Here is a 20181-nt window from a genome sequence, read left to right as displayed (position 1 = left end):
TGTCCCTGCACAGCAGGACTTCTCCCGGAGCTCAGCTTTGCCAGCCTGGCTATCCCTGGCCAGTACATTTACCCAGGCTGCTACAGGAAGATACTGGGGTCCTACAGCCTCACCTCCTGATTTTTCTCACATATACAACACAGCCTTAGTGGGAGCTGAGAAAGGACAGCCCGTACACAGGTCCCACCACAGTGCAAAAGGCTCTCACAAACCTCCTTTTCTACTCCCACTGCAGCTAGATATAATTTAACCTGAAGCACTTTGCCCGTAATTATGTGAAAAGGTGGATTCGAGACAGGAGGTTGGAGGGGAAGCCGGCACCACGCGTTGCAGAGCTCCCTTTGCCGGCTCCGCAGCAGAGCTGTGCTCTGGGAGACGGGAGCTGTTCAAATGTTTTGACAGAACATGCCGATTCCTCGGGAATGTTTTTATTCTAGTCGATGTGCCAATTCTGCACAGATTTCCAGTGGAAAGCAGGCAGACAGTCTGGGTCTGCCGAAATAAAACTACTTCACCCAGAAAGAAGAAAAAGTTGTGTTTTCAGACTATTTTTACTCAATTTGTGATTGTATTTGTTTTAGTCAGTTTGTTGGATTGTTTTCAATTTTACCTGGAGACTCCATTTTCTAGCAGGCTCTAAGGACAGGTCAAAAAGCACCAAAACACTGCAGAAAAATAAACTCAAGTAAGAGACCTCAGAGGACTTTTGCGATATAAGTTTGTAAGTAAACAGCGCCCAGAGATAAACAGGGAACCCCCAAAAAACTTTACACTAAATTAATGACGTCCTAACTAGAGCTGCTTAGTCTGGTTCTGCAAGAACCCAAACACCTCCATTTTTGCATTTGCGGTTGTCTTTCAAAAGCTTTCTTTTCTCCTTTTGCCTTAGGGAGTTATTTATAGGGCTATTATAATTTGAGGTCTGGTCTTCTCATGGCAGGTCCTCCATCCAGGAAATGAAATAGCATTAGAAAATGAAATCTTGCATTTATGAGGTCTTCGAGATGGCTCCCTGGGGCACTGGGGGAAAAAAAAAAGGGTAGCGAAAAATATAAACACAAATATAACTACAAGATACTTGCATGGTCCCTAATTCTATCTGTCATGAACTATATGAGACTCTTTATTAAAATAGAGAACCCCGGTATAAGGTCACCAACTGTAGCTTTTTTTCCCAAAGCTCTCCCATTTCCCCCTTGTGTGTGATCAAGCACCTTTTCCACCCCACCTTGGCTGCAAGGTGCTCCTGTCCAAGACTGTTCTCAGATGTGGAACACAAAGAAGGATAACTCAGATGCCACCCTTGCTCTGGCTGCCTTGCCACACACTTTTCACACAGTATATGTTGCAGCATATGAACTGATCAAGGTAGATTTGTTCATCCCTTTGCAAGCTGTAACCTTTGCAAAAATCACGTATCAATCATGCATTTCTTGTCCATACCTCTTTGTACTTCTTTCCTAGGCTACCATCTAGAGCCACAAGGTGCCTTATCCTATCCAGGGCTTGCTCTTTCCCCTCAGTATATAGACATAACAGCAGATAGAGGCAAATCAGTGAAGATTTTACCTGAATATTCAGATTCTACCTGAATATTTAAAATTGCACCACTGCAACTGTCCAAAGAACATTTCACTTTTGCCTCTCCCTTAATAGAAGTAATCTAAAATTCATGTTGTCCTGGCTTTGGCTGGGATAGAGTTAATTTTCTTTCTAGTAGCTGGTATAGCGTTATGTTTTGGGTTCAGTACCAGAAGAATGTTGATAACACACTGACGTTTTCAGTTGTTGCTAAGTAGTGTTTAGACTAAGTCAAGGAGTTTTCAGCTTCTCCTGCCCAGCCAGCAAGAAGGCTGGAGGGGCACAAGGAGTTGGGAGGGGACACAGCCAGGACAGCTGACCCAGACTGGCCAAAGGGGTATTCCAGACCATGGGACATCATGCTCAGCATGTAAAGCTGGGGAAAGAAGGAAGGAAGGGGGGGACATTTGGGGTGATGGTGTTTGTCTTCCCAAATAACTGTTATGCATGATGGAGCCCTGCTTTCCTGGAGATGGCTGAACACCTGCCTGCCCATGGAAGTGGTGAATGAATTCCTTGTTTTGCCTTGCTTGCATGCGCAGCTTTTGCTTTACCTATTAAACTGTCTTTATCTCAGCCCACGAGTTTTCTCACTTTTACCCTTCTGATTCTCTCCCCATCCCACTGTGAGGACAGTGAGTGAGAAGCTGCATGGTGCTTAGCTCCTGGCTGGGGTTAAACCACAACAATGTAATATTTAAAAATTACAAAATGGAAGCAGGAAAAAAAAAAAGGTTAATAACAAAGAAACAAAATGAAAAGTTTACAAGGACAACCCAAGACTGTATCATCTGTTTCACTGCATTGCTTGGTGAAAACAGAAAGAAAAAACAGCAATTTGCAATACATGTTTTTAAAGCACACAGGTTTGTTTAGACTTCCTGTTGAATAGCTTTTTTTTTCTTTTTTCTTTCCTTAAAAAAAAACCAAAAAAAATCCCCACCCAAACACACAACCAAAAAAACCCAAAACAAACCACAACTAAAATACACACCACACACCCCCCCCCAAAGAAAACAACCGCAAAAACACCCCAGTCAGTTCTCAGATAAACCTGATTAGAATCCAGCTCTGGTTGATTCTGGTTTCACATTATTGTCTACACTCAGACACATGCTGAGGCCTCTGAGGACATGGACAATTAGATTAACTTTTGATCTTTATACCTCTCTGACAAGATTGGTCCTTTCTTACACTTCCATGTCTTTCTAGGCAACTTGCATTTCTGGATCAAATTACATAAATATTTAACCAAAAAAAGAGCGCTCCAGAAAATAATGTTTCACTTAGTTCTGACAAATTAAGAGAAACCCGAGCACACAATGGCTGCTTTGCATCTGCCCCACGTCTGCAGCTACTGAAGTCCTCACAGCCCTGCCCCAGTGCCCATCCAGCAAACCCAGCCTGCCCTTTCCAGTACTGCATCCCTTTGACTATGGGCCATGACTAAGACCCAATTTCACACTCAGTCCCTCTTAGGGAAAGTTATATTCCATCTCTACGTCCTGCCTGGGGAGGGGAGGAATAAGGCAGCAGAGGGTCACGAGTCTTACATCCAGATAAAGCTACCAGGAGATGATGCCACCTAAGGTGCACTGTAGGCAGTCAGAAGACAGTGCACAATGAATACCAGGATTCTAATGGCACATATTTGAACAGGCAGTTCTCCAAAGCCTTCTATTACTCATTTTAATATAAAGCCTTGCAGAAACTGAGCCTGAATAGCTGCAGTGGTTAAGACCCACAGCAGCTGTACCTTCCTACTCTCGGAAAGGGTGGGGGAAGTATCTTGCTTGCCACCCTTTCAGGATGACTTGGTGTACAGAAGGCCAGCTTCTTATTTGAAGAGACGTGTCATGCTGTAAACATTTCTAGCTGAGCTTGGGTTAGCAGCACTTGTAAGAAAACCCTAATGAAAATAAATTGTTATGTATTTACCCATATGCTGAGGAGCATATGGCTAATGCATTTAGACACTGCTAATGAAGTTAAGACTCAGCTAAATTTGTTGGCTCATGGATAACAACTGTTCTCAACAGCCAATCTGAGCCTGCTATAATTTTAGCATTACAACTGATACCTGGCCATTATTAGACGTACTGATCCTGCTGACAAGGAAGAACTGGTTTTCTGAATATGGATTTCTTCACATCACAATAAGAAGGTGAGCAGGATATGATGGCACTAAACTCCAGATTTACAGGTAGTGTGAGCAAGTTACAACTCCATTTAAAACAACAGAGACTGCTCTTATTTGTTGCAGCCCTGAGTCTATTGCTTCCCCTTTTTAATTTCAAGGACTGAAAGATTTTTAGTCCAGTCCCATTCTCTCCAGGCCAGTACCACAATGATGTGACTACATCCAAAACTGAATGGAAGACAATCACACCTAAGCAATATTCCCGCTTTTTTAAGTCCATGTGTAGAAGCCCATTACGTTTACTACAACTGCTACAGGAGTCCTCCTATTCAGTCACACATCACTATTGCACTGCTCCTCAAGGTGAAGGTGCCTACTTCTTGTGCATGATCACAGGGATCCTGCAGTCCCAGGTAAATTCCAGTTTAAGTGATTACACTGCGTCTATCTGTATGCTACTATTATTGCAACTATACATTATCTTCATTCTCTTAACCCAGCTACTTTGTAGCATGGCTGGTTTGTGTTCACTGTTGCTACATATCATGCCAGAGCTGGCTTTAATTTAGCAGGACATGCTGTTTAAAGGCTACACAGCAAATTCCAGAAGGTTATATGATGAACACGCAAACATACTCTCCAAAAGATGCAACACATGGCAAACTTCCCCTACACCACTCTCATGAGCCAGGTGTCGTTTTAACGATGCAGACCTCTGCTCTGATGGATCTTGGTTAGTCAATTCTCAGTTGCCAATGGTTTTGGTCAAGGACAGAATGGCACAGCAGAGAAGTGTCCTCCGGCACTGTTATCTTGGGGACCCACCTTACTCGGACACCTTCATTTATAGACCAGCAGCTCAGGCCTGGCATTAATTTACATCCCTACTCACTCTGCAACTATTCCCAAATCATTTAATCTCCCTCCAGCCTTCAAGTGGCCCAGTCCATTAAAGACAGTAGTGATACCAGCCTCCCCAAATCTACCAGAGAAAGTCCCCAGAGAAGTTGTTCAAAGTGTTTCACCATAACCTGATGAAAAAGCAGACCTATCTATTCCAGAACACCATCTACATCATTTTGCGGGTGAGTAAAAAGAGGCCCAAAGGGAAGCAAAAGAAGGAGATTCGTTTACCCAGAAAATAAGAAAGCTTTGCCCCGGTCAGACTTGCCCAAAATCACACTGGTAGTTTGGGGAAAGCCAGGAGCATGATCAGACAGTCCCTCTTCTCACTCGCCATGCTGCCATGGAGCACATCATTCCCATTCCACTTAACAGGTAACACCCTTCACATAGAGCTAGCAATTGCCTCAGCCATTGCCTCTTCTCCTCATGCAGCGTTTAATAAAGTATGCCAAAAGGAACCACCAAAACATGGTTTAAAGAATACTAAAACTATGATGCTGTTCATCAGTGAGGTCTGCATCTCCTTCTAGGGGCCACTGCTGACGTCAACGGGAAACACTCACCCAGCCCTGCACAGCAAATAGATGTGGGAGCTGGTCTAGGCAGAAGCCATACAGTCAACACGCCACTCCTCGGAATAAGGTACCTGTTTCTTCCCTCAAATGAAAAACAGTATAGTCCAAAAGAGCAAAAGCATCTGTCATGACCACTACACCTTCACTGCTTGGGTCACCATTATTTACCAGCAAAGCAGCAATGATTCACCCCCCTTCTGTCACGTAAAATTTGCCAGTTGCTTTGTATATCTTACTACTGTCTCCAGCTTCCATAAACATTATTTAAAGTTGACATCACATTCAGGGATGCCTTGCAAACACAGCTATCAGAAACATCGAGTGCAAAAAAGCCAATAACACCGTGCCTCTATAGAAGGGGTTGAGGCATACGCACCGCTCCCCCAGAGGCAGGCTCACCCTGCTGAGATCCCAACAAGCTCAGGGAGAAGCTGGGGTGAGCCATGGCACAGCTCTGCCCAACGCTATTCTGAAAAACCAAAGGTCCAGCTCTCACTGAAGGGTGCAAATAGCATCTACTCAAGTGGGAGACAGCTAATTGCAATGTCTTGATTTCCTGCATTAGGTTCCCACAAACAGATACTGCACTGACTTTGTCAGGGTATCTGCCAACGCTAACGTCTGATCAAAGGAGGTAGCAGAGTATCAGCTGAAGCTAGGAAAATACACGTATTTGAAGGGGAGAGAGACTGGCTTTATAGACGTATGAATATACACATAAAAACACGTCTAACCCCAGGTTTTCTGTCATGTTGCAGACTGTGACATGGCTAGGTTTAGATCTACGCCACATGTATTCATGTCACATGAAACGCATCATACGCAAGCCTCCCAATAAAGGGGGGTTCCTAGGATGTAAGAGAAGACCTGAGACACCTCGTGAGGTCTGTTCAGGCAGTCAGCAGCCCACGGCAGATGCGCACAGAAGACTGGGGGATGTAAAGCCAGATTGGCTGGTGTTGCCACATCCACCCTCTCTGGTTCCACGCAGATAGCTATCAAGTGGCAAAACACACAATCCCTATCCCATTCCCCTCTGGTTTATCTGCGCAAAGCAACACAAAACCATATGCAGGCTTTCACTGTCAGTGTAAGCCATATTATTCTTGTAATTAAATCCAGGTCCACAGCCTATTTGAGAGCTCCTCTTCTTCCCTCCCCACCCCCCCACCCCTTTGCTCCCCTCACCATTTGCCTCTCCCCAACCTTGTTTGGGTTTACATGCTGTGTCATTAAATTCCAGAACAGTAAACGCTGCAGCCTCTCTCTCCAAGTACTGACATGCTGCTTTCTCGGCTGAAAATTAGACATGGGGTTAATTTCATTCCTGCAAGGACTCTGCCTTTTATTTTTCTTTGCGTCCAACTGAAAGGATGTTTTTGGCAGATGCTTAGTGGAAAAAGATCATGTTTGCTCTCTGCTTCCTCCCTACACTCCCCCCTTCTCCACTCTCACCCATCAGCCATAAAACAACACAGTTCAGCCAGATCCCAAACTGAAAGCAAGACAAAAGCACCCACACAGCCCCCACTCCCATTCAGCAGAAATGGGCCGCTCCAGGGTAGCCCAGGATCTACAAGTAGGCCAGACAGAAATAAACAGAGTAAACAAAGAGTATCCTGTCCAAGCAGAGAAGGACTAAAGAGCGTGATGTCTTTCATTAAAATGCAAGGCAGGGATACAAGCACACAGCCCGTCAAAAGCATCACTGGAGCTTGCTAGGAGTAATAGGAGAAAAGCAACACATGATCGTGCCATTATAAGGACCCAAAGAACATCACTCGACTGTACACGGGGCACAACTGCATATCCCGCCTACAGAGCACCAAACCAAGGCAGCCAACCACACATTGACCACCACCCCAAAACACCAGAGACGCCAGCCCCAAGGCTGCAGCAGCACAGTGCTGCTCTCCAGAAGGCTGAGTAGGGAGCAGTGCACACAGGTAGAGTACCAGGCGACCAGAGCCATGCAAATGTCAGAGCCGATGACATTTAAAAACCAGCATAGCTGCCTTTTCTAAAAAGGGATGGGAAAGGGGGAGAAAAGCACGGCACAGCCATAGCAACAGGTCAAGTGTTTGCCGCGGTTCTATGGGAGGAAAGGTAATGCGGCGCGTGTGCCTTCTCAGTTTTCAGACCATTTGTCACGTAATAAAATCATTAGCCTGGGAATTAATAGGAGAGTTTTGTTTAGTTTTTCGGCAACCTGCTGCTCCGAAGCCCATGCAGATCCATGTGTGAAAGTCCATGCTGTGTATACCCTTGTGTCTCCCATTACAGGGCTATCACAAACAAACCTCATGTTTTTCCTCAGACTAGTAGGAAAAATGCAGTATGTGGGGAGGTGGGGCAACAGTCAGGAGTTTCTAGCAGAACAGCGGTCTGTCTGCTGCAAGTCTGCTCCATTATTGGGAAAATTGAACATGCTGCTGTTTTTTAAACAGCCTAATCATATTTAGTATTACATCAGACTTACCCACCACAAATTGTTCTCATGCAATAGAAGAATTTTTAATCTAATATCTTTGACTCAGATAATTTCCCAGCTGCAGAAATGCAATAATTTCCTATCTTCTCATTTTTGAGATAAGCCGATTAACTTGGATATGTTTTAGTTTCAGGGTGCGATTATCTCCCTTTATTGTACTTGAGAGAGAAGGGGTGACTTACAGTAAAATAACTTTGTTTTCCCCAAGTCAGCTCTTAAAGTCCGCTTCTTTGTGATGGAGATAAGTCTTTCCTGTTGCATTTCCCTTAACCCCTTAACTTTCAGCACTTCCTCTTCCTCTCTCAAAGACACTATATTAACAGCAACTCATATTTTACTCAAAGAAAATACACTGTTCAAGAAATCACTGAAATAACTCTTTCAAAAAAAATCTCACGGAGAAGACATTTTCTTCTTTAAAATACATTTGAAAGTTATTAAAAACCCTACAGCCCAGAACTATTGGTCAAATCCTGCTTGCATTGTTCATTTGTTTTCAGGCACACTTACAGAAGAAGAATAGCAGAAAAAGGACGATAAGGCCTGATGCTCTATTCACATATACAGTGGAGCAAAACAGGAACTTCTACTCGCTTCAGCAGAACCAATTTACAACCAAGTAAGGGAGAGGACAAGCAAATCCTTGAATTTATGCCATTACAAATTGAAAAATACTGCTTACTCCCACAATTCTGTTGAGAGCTTTTGATATTTAATGTTTTTTCCTAAATCCCCAGGATCTAGATTTACTTGATTATGTCAAAGGGACTCCCTTGCCTCCTTTATTTTTTCCTTAAGTTTCTAGCAGTCATATTCCAGGAGGTAAGCCTGAAACCATGAGGTGAGGACACTTTTTGGACTGGAAGGCTCTGTATGTTGAAGTGTTTTGACTTCCCTTTCTCTTCTCGGTCTCACGGCTGCACAGGGCTTTTCAAGCTGTGTTGATTTGCAGACCAAATTCAACACTGGAAACGTATGAATTACATACATGCAGATTCCCATATTCATTCCTCTTAGTCACCATTCATGAACTCCTCTGAAATAAACGTTCATGGATTGAAAAACGCTAGTCTGATGATTTAGTGGGAGGGTGGCTCACGCATTTTCCCTGCACATCGGCAATACCAAGAAGGAGCTGACCTATTTAAAAGGGAGACTCCCTAAAAAACCAATTCAGTGAAAAGACATGGTTGCATAAACATGCAGGCGCAAGAACTTCTTAACATTATAGATGTAGCAACAGAACAAACAACGTTTTGCTACTTCCTATTAAAAAAATAACCCCAGCCCCTAAACCTGTGCTCGTGTGCAGCTGTGCCCCTCGCAGCTAAGCCCCTAAAACTACCCCCGACCCCAGGAAGGTGATGGGCAATCTCTGGTTCTCCCCTGCTGGGGAACAGAAAGTGGAAGCTGTCCTCTAGTGACTGCAGTGAGAGCACTTGCGTCCCTGAAAACACTTTCATAGAGAACAGCCTACAGTATAAAAGCAGCCCTCCTATTACTGGTGCGTTGCTATGGGCACTATTTCTAAGAAAGCAGCCTCAGGAGCAGATCTAGAAAACATGGCTAAATATATGAGGGAAGAAAGAAAAATTACTAACAGCCTGGACTTATCCCTGCCTGTTCCTACCAGCAGCAATAGGACTATAGAGAAGATGGACAGTGAAATGTTGTAATGCTGGACATACAGCCTGGTGGGGCTTGTGGTTTTGCATTACTCAGCTCTGTTTCAAAACCCTGTTTGGAATTATTATTTCTTGGTACTCCAAGATACAATTTCGAAGCTACCTTTAATTTATTCTTTTCCTAAAACTTAGTAAAATCAAGTTTATCTTTTCTTCATTAGCCTGCTTTAAGTGAATTTAATGAATGCAATTCTGGTAATGAAATTTGCCTAACAGATCATAGGTAACAGCTCGCAAAACTTTCCATTTGTACACTGGTGCAGAGCAAGCCTATCTACAACATATCAAAGTAACTTAGTCTCTAGGCACCTTTTCCTACAGCAAGTGTTAGCAGGTGGCTAATGATAACTGGATTTTGTCGCCAAAGAGCTACAGAATGAGTAGCTTCATGCCATCCAGCTGAATTGAAACCAGAAGAATGAGGGTGAACTGGTCTGTATTCTACACCACCAGCATCCCCTGTATGTTAAAGTCACCCTGTCAACTCCAGTTCAAATTAATCAAGAGCGAATCAAGTCTACCTTTTATGCTATTTTCTAAATGAAATCAGATGTACATGTAAAACTGGTATTTAAATGGGTTTTACCTAATAATGAGTCAGATATTGACAGAACAATCACCACGAAGACTAAGGTAAGAGGCACTATATTCTCATTAATAATTCAAAATCTCAGCATGGATATTGATAACCATGCACTTAAAAGAGGAAATTGGGCAGCAGCTGGAGTTAGCCCAGATTTCCTGAAAAAGTTGCTGGACTGCAACAGAGACACTAGTGAGATTTTACTGTAAGATTCAACCAGAGAAATTGCAGCTCCTGATTATTAAGAGATCTTGGACCCTCAGAAGCATTACTGAAATTGAGCAAGAAGCAAAAATACAGCATTAGCAGACTAACGAAAGGGCATGGATGAGAAAAATAAGGGAACAAAATCTGGAGGCAAGATCCCAATACTGCCCCTTCCTCCCTCCTCCCAGTCCGAATATTACAGGGACAGAGCAGAAGCATTCAGTGGTACCTAATTCCAGTTACTGCTTAGAAGCAAGTAACATTACAAGCTTTAAAATAAATTTGTACAATCAGCAAAAGCACAAACAAACAGAAAGGTCATAGGAGCCAAAACCACTCAGAACAAACCAGTTGGGGCTAGTTAATATAATCTGCTCTATTCACATAACTAAGTTTGTTTCACTGAGGGCATGAACTTTCTTGGAAAAGCTCAAGTAATTAACTGCAGGAGCTTACACATTTTCTTTCCCTCAAGTTTATTTTACCCTGAAATTAGAGCTGCTTGCACACAACTGCTTCTACCAATTCACTCAAAAAGCTGAGTTTTGCTTGCTCTTTCCAGAGGCAGATGCTTGAAGAGACGGTACCATTGAAGTGTAGGATTCCCTTCAATTCCTCTTACCTTCTGTCCACTCTTCCCATCACTTTGGATAGATACAAAGAAACCCGTATCTTACCTCACTGAAAAAGAGCAGATTTCCAATGAAAGGAAGAGGTGGAGGATGCCGGATCCCTACTTTGCTTAGTTTGGAGAATGCAGACGTGGAGTACCTGGAACAAATAAGGTAGTAAGTTAATTTTGGATCTTGTCATGATACAATTTACCATAGTAATTACTTCTGATGACTTCCCTGGATTAAGAGAGGGAGAAGGTGCTTTCTGCATTGGCCAAACAGTACTGCCAATGTGGTGACATTGCTTAGCAGCTCCTCCGGTCACAGAAATAAACACAATACTCTGGTGCTTCAGAGAGGGCAAAAGAATGAAGGGACTCAAACATAGGCCTGCAAATTGAGCAGTGAAAGAGAGCGCTCCTCTTCCCACAGAGGGTGTTGTAAGTCAGAAGTGACTCTTCAAAGCTATGTGAGGTTACAAATGAGATCAAAACAGGCATTTGGGGTTTGATTACTGTGGCACAGCTGGGAAAGGAACAAGACAGATCTTCAGACTATTATTTTCTTCTTCTTCCATCACCGCTACCTATACAGATCACAGAACAAGAATTCAAACTAGTCTCAGTTGTGCATGAGCCAAGACACTGTCAGTAAGTTCAAGTGAAGCCTAGTATTTGGGCCAGATATGCTGATTAAGTGATTTTGCAACTGCCAGTCAGCAAATTAAACAAATATAAAAAATAGAGGGAAACAAAACCCAGACAGAAAAGCTTAATGCATCCCTTGTTTCAGATGAAACTGTGGCAAGTTGACAGGGACAATACTGGGAAAAAAAAAAGAAAAAGGAAAAACCCAACCCCAAAGTTGCCTTTTTTTCCTCCTCCCCCCCCCCTTTCTTAATACAAACAATGGATTTAAGTCAGTGAACTTCAATTAGTGAAATCTGAAAGAGCAGGAGCTAACAGCAGCAGCTTTGATTAACCAAAGACACAGTAATACTGAACACTATCATGCTGAACACTATCACTAGAAGGACCAGGGCAAAAGATCTTTAAGATTAATAAACTCTGTGTCTATATTAATACCTTAGCTCAGAGCAACAGTATAGTTTCAAAGCTCTCCCTCTGTGTGATGGTTCTGTGTCCGGTGCAGTTTTGGCACATGCAACCACACTTTTTTGAGAGGAAACTGTACTTGAAGCTCTTCTCCAATCCTTCATCTCTTACCAGGGCAGGTCTGAACTAATAAGCAGTCCTTCAGCTTTGAACCCCAAGTGCAGTGAGACTGTTTAGTCCTGGGGAGCAAATTAAATCTAGCCCAAAATAAAAACTGTGAACTGCATATAGGGTAGGGGTCACAATATCAATTGCTTTAGTCTATTGAGTCTGCAAGTCATCTGAATGACAGAGAGACAGCAGAAGCAATGGTCTCGGATCCCAGCGGGCTGACTCCCTCAATGCCAGTGTACAGCCTTGGACTTCTCCTTCAGGTCCAATAATTGGCGCATGTCTCATTTGAAACACCCTCCATGATGCAGGCAGGAATATTCTGATTTAACCTAATGGGCAAACAGCACACAATTCTTTGGGGTCAGGGATGAGGGGGGAGAGAAAAGAAGAGCTGGTGTCAGAAACGGTCCCTTCCTCCAGCAGGAGGAAAAGGAAAGGAAAGAATGGTGTTGTGAAATGAAATATATAAAATTAAGATAATTAAATCTCCCATGACCAGCAAAGCAGAATGGGACTTAAGTATCGAGTTAGTAGCTTTTTGTACTTCTGTTTCCTGAGATGACTTCCTGCAGCACAGTACCTGTTCTCTTAATGGGTTTTCTTTTGTGAAGATATTTTACAAAAATCATAATCAGAAGATAGAGATTTGGTAATTTTTAAATAGCAACAATGTTTTTATGGGGCAGTACAAACCTTCACAAACACAAACCCTCTCAACAGAAACAATGTGTCTTCAGTCTATGCAAGGGCACTATTGCAGTATGACAGGGTATTGTGAAGTAAAGGCACAGAAGTCAATGTTTATTATACCTTTTATACATATTATTGACTTTTTGGCTACTTAATAGCTTAAAAAAAAGTTTTTCCTTATTGAAACATCTAATACTCTTGGGGAAAAAATGTTTTAACTTCAAAATGACAAAACAGCCTACACGATACATTTTCTTCCCCAAAGAGAGGATTTTTTGCTGTTGCTTGAAATCTTCCTGAAGTGTCTTTGTGTCATAGCAAAGTCTTCATCTTCAGTGTGTAAACAGTGGAAAAGATGAAAATCTCTCTCAATGGAAACTCCTCACTTCTGTGGCATTTTATCCTGGATGTTTTCACTGTAAAATACATGGCAGCTCACAAAACACCAGGCTGGTCTACAGTTAACTGCTAATTTTACTGCAGACTAGACACTGTAGACTCCTGGTCTTCACATACTGCAAAGTGAAAAGTACTGCAACAGGGCCTTACATTACACAAAGTAAACACTGTGATCACTAAATATTTAAAAAGGAACAAAACTAATTGGTACAGTGCACCCAGTTTCACAAGGCAAGAAACACACAGATTCTGAAGTCTATTTATGCTTAGATGAGCAGTTCATCTTTGTCAGCTTCTGAACATTACTGGCAGCTCCACACAGCTGAGGATTTGCTTTCCTTTTTCCCCTCCTAACACGGTTTTCTCTGCTGCTTTTTATTCAGTTACATTTGAAGTAGGTTTTCAAAAGGTAAGGAAACATGGTTTACAATGAGATGGGAAACAGAAGCACCATAGTCAAGCTACACACTGAAACAAAACAACGAAAGGGTAGGGCCAGAAGGAAAAAAAAAAAAAGAAAGCTTATCAATAAAAACATCTAGCTCTACCCTATGATTTCACAACATTTCTGGTATTGTTGAAGTATCCATAGTTTTGCAGAAAAGAAAACATTATGCAAGTGCTTAAAGACTGACGGCACTGCATGCACAGTGAAGGAAGATCTAACGCTGCACAGGTAACCTTGACTTTGACCATTTCTAATGTAACAGCTTACTTTCTGCAACCTTAAATATTAAGGGCCTTCCCCCCGCCCCGCAATATTTCAGCTCATTCCCACCATTTTGGGTGGGGGAGAGAAAGGAAGGAGTGGCTTGCAGGCTTCTTAAAAAAAGAAGAGGAAAAAAAAAATGTCCCGTGTAACACACAACGAACACCAGCAATACATGAACCTGACAGCTTCATGGCACAAACCTTTGCCTTTTCAGCCAGAAGCGACCAATAACTCCATCAGGCTAATTTATGTGATTCGGCTACTCAGCACACCCATGACACACACTTGGCCAGTAACTCAGAGCTGCACGAGAAGCGCACTGGGAAAATGGTGGCTCAGTTTTGTTGCCGGGAAGGGGACGTGGTCTAGAAGCTGGAAGAGCGCAAACAGACAGGGTTGCCTTGTAGGCAGTCACAAGACATTTGTCTGGAGAAGCTGTACATCTAAAGGAAACAGTTCCAAGCCTGCCTTATCACCAGTGGGAAGTCTTATTTCTCACTCTGCCACTTAACACGCTTCTGTGTTAATTTATCACAAAAATTATTCTGATTATCAGGCAACCTCCTGCTGTTGCTGTGGGTGCACACTAAGGGTAGAAGACCAACCAATGGACTAGAAGGGCTAAGTCAAATGCAAAATCTAGAAATAGAAGAGATACTGAGAGGTGACCAAGACAACCAAAGATATGGAACAACTTTCGTACAAGGAATAAGCAAACAGGCTATCATCTTAATCCTGGAAAAAGAAGCAACTGATGCAGGATATGACAAACATATTTAAGATCCTGCATGGCTTAGAAAATTCAATATAAGTATTATTACCTACTATTAAAAAAAAAATAAATTAAAATCCACAAAGGAATATTCAGGTGGCAGGATTAAAAATGAAGCACTTTTCCAAGTAATCATATACTAACTATGGAACTCCTTGCCATGGGATGTTGTCTATTCCAGAATCTTAAAAAGCTTCAAAAAGTGATTAAATAAATTAACAAAAAGAGAAAAAAAAAAAAAAAAATCAGCGGGCACTTTTAATTCATGAATTTAACAGATGTAAGAGACACACATGGAAAAGATTAAAGGGAAGGAGGGAAAATTAATCAAATTTCTTTTCCTAAGCAGGGAACTAGTCTGTAAGCTTCCAATGGCAGAATAAAAGATTAGACTGCTGTTATAAAACCTAAAAGATAAAACCTCAGACACTTCAGTTTTCTTAAGAGAGGAAGGAGTCTTTGTGCAAAGGGAGGGGCACAAAAAAGGATAAAATGCTGATGGCAGCAATATTTACTGGACCGTCTAGCACATTCTCACTCAAAGGAGAAACATATCCTAATATTTACACATGTAGGGCTTCCTGCACAACTATTAATTTAAAAGCCTGGCATTATATTTTGAACAAGTGACAAGACATCAAAAGGAACCAGAGGAACAGCAGTAATGAAGTAGATCAATAAACAATTCAATAACTCTTTGAAGACGTTCAGATGGCCTCTCAGAGCTAGATGCTCTCTGTATATATTAAACACGACTGTTAAAAGAAAGTTAACATGCCAAATACATTCCTGTAGGCCAGCATGGCAGATTTAAGCTCTCTGAAACATGAGCATCTCTCCACAAAGCACCATGGAAAAAGTAAGGAGAAAGAGTTAAAATCAACAGATAATTAACCTAAGTTGTGATGGGTATATAATCAACAGAACTAGCCATCTGCCCAGCCAGGTCAGTACTGATCAGCACTGCAAGAAAAAGTATTATACAGTCTACCATTAAGTCCAATCAATTTGTGTAGCAGATAACATTACAGAGTTTCCAATTCTGCATCATAGAGTTCAACATACCATTGAAATTACCCCAAATTTCTCTCAATAGAGAAAGTGCGTCATTCCTTCTACATTTAAGTAGTGCACAACCTAATAATATCTGAAAGCTATAAACTAGGACACTCAGATAAAAAAGTGATGTTATTTAATCTCATTGTTGGCAGCTGGGTGGTGTGTTATTTTGGAAGACTGAGTGGGAAAACAAAGTATTTTGCTGAGATAATGGAAATCATTCCTGCCAAACAAGAGATAATCATCACGCATTTTCACCTATTTGCCTCTATTTACATATACCCAAACCAGATCCCAGTTAACATTGGGATGCGTTTTGCTCACAAAGCAGTGATAATATACAAAATAATGGTAACCTCCCCAACATTACAATGATGGCTTATATAAAAATATACAAGCATTCCTGGGAGCACAGTCTCACCAAGACATTGATGATATCCCCAGGCTGGCTACAGAGTTAGACTTTCTGCTCTTAGCCCTCTCTGGGAAATTTTGCATCATGAATATTGCAGCAGGGGCACTGGAGAGCTGCCATCACACAAGTCTTTCGTCACAGCTCAGGATATTCAAGATAGAAAAATCATTATCTGGTCCCATTCCGACAGAGGAACACGCAGAACCCAGGTCTTGCAAGTGGGCGAGTACTGCAGCCAAAGCAGATACCCCCCCAGATGGACAGAGCCACCACTGGTTATTACCTCCAGAAAGTGTACTCACTAAAAGAAAAACAAAACGCAAAATTAAATCAGCTGTCCATCCCCAAAAGACAGGTAGGTCCTGAAGCACTCTCTCACGAAGCAGAAGAGAAAAATGGGGAAAGTAAGTCCCTCATAACCTGTTCTAACCTTGGTCGACAAAGGTTACCAAATTGCCCTTTACCGTTACCTAGCAGTACCCCTAGTGGAAGGGGAGGTTTTTGCTGAAAGAAACTACATTTGGTTGTGTAAAATACCAGGCTCAGAATAAGCAACCATTACTATTCCTCACAAAAAAAAAGATACAGAAAATCCACAAGTATAATTTCAGTACATTCTAGAGGAAAGCTTCAAAAGAGACTTTAGCCAGTTTGGGATAAGGCTATTTGAGCACTGCAATTTCATTTTCAAGCTCAACAAATCTATACTTTTTAACTATGAATTTGTAGGGCTGTAATACCAGTTTCAGAGATAATGAGAACTTCCATTTAACACTTGCTCTCCTTAATCACTTGCATGCACTCCCAGTGTTTTAATTTTTACATAATTGCACAAGAAAAAGAGAGACATTACACACATTTGCTCCATCTGCCCCCACAAGGGCAGATGCTTTCCAGCTGCAAAACCTAAATGACCATAGAATTATTATTTCATTGAAACATTTGCTAATGCACCAGGAATAACGTGCAGGAAAGGACCAAATTATATGCCCAAGATTAAATTTATACCTCATCTATCTGCTAACAATCATTTTTTAATCCATACTGTTCTGGTCTGCTGAACAATTTTTTTATTGTCTCTTATCTTAAGAGGACTGATAGGCTCAAGGGACTGGTTGTAATAAGGCTGCAGGTTGTCAGAGTGTGTTTAAAGTTTTGGGGGTTGCCTTGATTTAAAAAAAGAAAAAAAAAAATTAGCAGTGAATCAAGGCCAACTAAATGAAAAAGCCCATAGAGAAAATCAACACACTTCACCATACTCCAGAGTAGCCCTGGGAGAGACAGATGGTCCGTACAGCAGGCCAATGACAATATTTCATCACCTCTCTCAGAATGTAGCCCCTTCACACTGGGCGGTGACTTTTCCAAATAAAGAGCAAACGAAGAAGAGTCATAAATCCACAGCTTCAGCCCTTCATCTTTGGCTCAACACCTTTAAACAAAATGATGAAGGTCAACAGCAGCAGAGGCTGTTGCCTCCTTATAGCAACTTCTATCTTTGGGAAAGGAGGTGGGACCTACCCCATGTGAGCACAAAGGGTGGTCTCCTTGCCAGGAGGAGAGTCCAGAGCAGATTTGGGGTCTGGTGCATACGTGAGGCCATACATGATGTCCACAGGAAGCCTGGGTCAGAGCTGATAGCTAAGCTCAGCTCTCATGTCTCAACGCCGCTGCCTTAACCCCAGGCCGAGCCTTCCTTTCACTCGCTAGGACCACTGGTACAACACCTTTCTTAAAGACCAAGTTCCTTTTCTCCCTTTTTAGTCACACAGATATTGTGAGGCACACAGAAGAAAACAGTACCACCTCAAGGCCATAAGTGTTCTTGCTCCAGCCAGGAAGACTGAAGTTTGCATGAGCAGGTATATAGCTAGACACAGCTCTCAGAAACCATAGTAAAATTTCATAAAGTGTTTTTTCTCCCTTCCCAGGTAACTACATATCTTAATTTTGTAATTGGATATCTTAATTGCATAATTAAAAGGACACAAAGTTTCAGCTTAGTTAGTCTAATTGTTACACAAGTTCATACCCTAGTGGTGCAACTCCATTTGCAGAAAACATGGCACCTGTTTCTGTATGCATCTCAACCATTTCTACATACCAGAAGTAATGGTATGGATGAGGGATGCAGTTTCATGCTTAAATCAAGGGAGGAAAGTCTGCTTGGGAGCCTGACCGTTGTGGCTTTTCATTACCATAAAGGAGGTACTCGCTAGGCCACTGGCCCATTATTTCATAGGGTCAAAAAGGGGTTGCAATGCTAGGGTGGCCGAATTCCTGAAATGTTATATAGCATATACATCAAGTAGTGATGTGCTGTGCAGGCAAAGCCAAGTTGTATTCCCACTAGAACGTACATACTTCAGCTGCCTGTCATTTTTTAATCCATGCAGTTCTGGTCTATCAGACAAGTTGCTTGATGTCTGTTGCTGTCAGAGAACTGGTTTTAGAGTTCAGGTCTTGTACGACATTCCTCAACAGCAACAGTACGTACAGAGCCACTCAGTGCTATTAAAAACCAGCTGGCACAAGGGCTGCATGGAGTCACACCCCTGCCAGGGAAAGCCCTGGGAAAGGCAAAATTGCTTCAAGAGGCTCAATGCCTCCCCGTGCTTTTGGGCCCGAGATGTCATCCTCCACTGAAGGCAAGGTAGGGAACACAGTCCTTCCTCCCTTTTTGAGACCAGCCTGTCAGCGTACGTATGGCAGGAACCAATGTATAGACAAAACCAGTTATGGAACAAACCTCCAGGCATCTTCCCCACTTGTAGTCTCAAATGAGCAGCTCTGACAGACTGTAGGGACAATTTACCTCCCTTTAGACAGTTCTGGATAAATGCAGACCTCATGATTACACAGCACATGAAATAATTATTTTAAGTTAACTTCAAGGGGCCACCATCCATCCAGTGCACTGAACATGGCAGAGGTCCTGCTGACCAGAAACAGATGTGATCAGAGCACCAGAGATCATTTCATAGCATACAGAGAGCCTGAATTAATGGTCCACAGCCCAACTTTGTTCTGGCATTTCCTAACTTGTGTGTGCTTGACTTTACAACCTCAATAATGTGCCTTTAATGCATTTTTCTGTGCAAGTTCTCAGGTTTTTTTTAAAAGCTCATTAAAAATCCATCACATTGCATCATTTTCTATCCCCAGGGGTCATCAGAAGACCCTAGGACTATGGCAGAGACCTTTGCCAAGTGAGCTAATGGCGGAGCTGACAGAAGAAGCAGGTTGTCTTTCATGCAAGGGAGCTGTGAGGCACAGCCTGTCAGAGGGTCTCTCTAATACATCCTCAGAGAGAAAAAACAGCAAAATTGAAAAGTTCCTAAACCAAAATGCTAGGCTCCTTGCTGGGTGCTGACACCTCATCAGTGAGCCCTCACCTGTTCCTCTGGCAGCACTGCCACATCCCCATTCTTCCTCATCGATGGACCTGCTGCCGCCCCAATCTCTGCTTCTCACTCAAGCAGACCTGCACTGCTCCCCTCACCCAGCCTCTGCCTCACCTCCTGTCACGAGCTCCCCAACTGATCCCTTCCCAACTCAAACACTGGTTTGTATCAGACATTCACCCTCCTCCATGCAGTGATTTATCCCAGTTTTCTCCTCCCCTAAACCCCATTCTTACCAGACTGTTTGCACAAGCCCCCCCCCTTTCTTATCACTTTGACACCCACAGTACACAACCTTTCCCTCCTCCCCAGCAGCGCTGCACTTGGGTGGTGGGTGAGTCAAGGAGAAAAAGTCTGGTAGAGAGGTGAGACAGGCTCCCTGCTTGCAGTTCTTGTACTCAAGCCTCATTGCTGCTATCGCATGGGGGATGCATTACAGAAATGCTTCTCTCAGTCCCTGTAATTGGAGCAAGCTGAACTGCTCTCAAGGACTTGCTGCCTGGTCAACCCTCAGCACAGATAAACGGTGGGAATATGCTTAGCAAAGACAGAATCAGAAATATTAGCTTAGAATTATGTATAAACACAAGAGATTCCAGTGAATGTGTGCTAACTGCAATTTTTCGAAGACTTACAATTTGCCCAAATTTGCATAAGAAAGGCAAAAAGTACATCCACTGACAAAAACCACCTCCTCTCACCAAATATTGACTCCCTGC

General features: G+C 42.5%; 1 protein-coding gene across 7 annotated transcripts in view; it reads right to left on the bottom strand.

The window, feature by feature from the left end:
* The window catches only part of TBXAS1 (thromboxane A synthase 1), a 237317-nt gene that overhangs the window by 169379 nt on the left and 47757 nt on the right, over nucleotides 1–20181 (bottom strand). For 6 of the 7 annotated variants that reach the window (XR_007508752.1, XM_049822403.1, XM_049822397.1 and 3 more), the window contains one exon: nucleotides 10846–10939. Coding sequence is in view for 4 of the 7 variants with exons in the window: in XM_049822403.1 (XP_049678360.1) it covers nucleotides 10846–10939 (94 nt within the window). In the remaining 3 variants the exon portion in view is untranslated. Of the gene's footprint in view, nucleotides 1–610; nucleotides 1021–10845; nucleotides 10940–20181 lie in introns of all 7 variants that reach the window. The other variant, XM_049822402.1, reaches the window with a different exon arrangement.

The sequence above is a fragment of the Accipiter gentilis genome, chromosome 18, assembly GCF_929443795.1.
Source record: "Accipiter gentilis chromosome 18, bAccGen1.1, whole genome shotgun sequence".
In the NCBI taxonomy this organism is placed as follows: Eukaryota; Metazoa; Chordata; class Aves; order Accipitriformes; family Accipitridae; genus Astur; species Astur gentilis.
The sequence above is the reverse complement of the archived record's forward strand: the minus strand, read 5'-3'. Positions and strand labels throughout refer to the sequence as shown.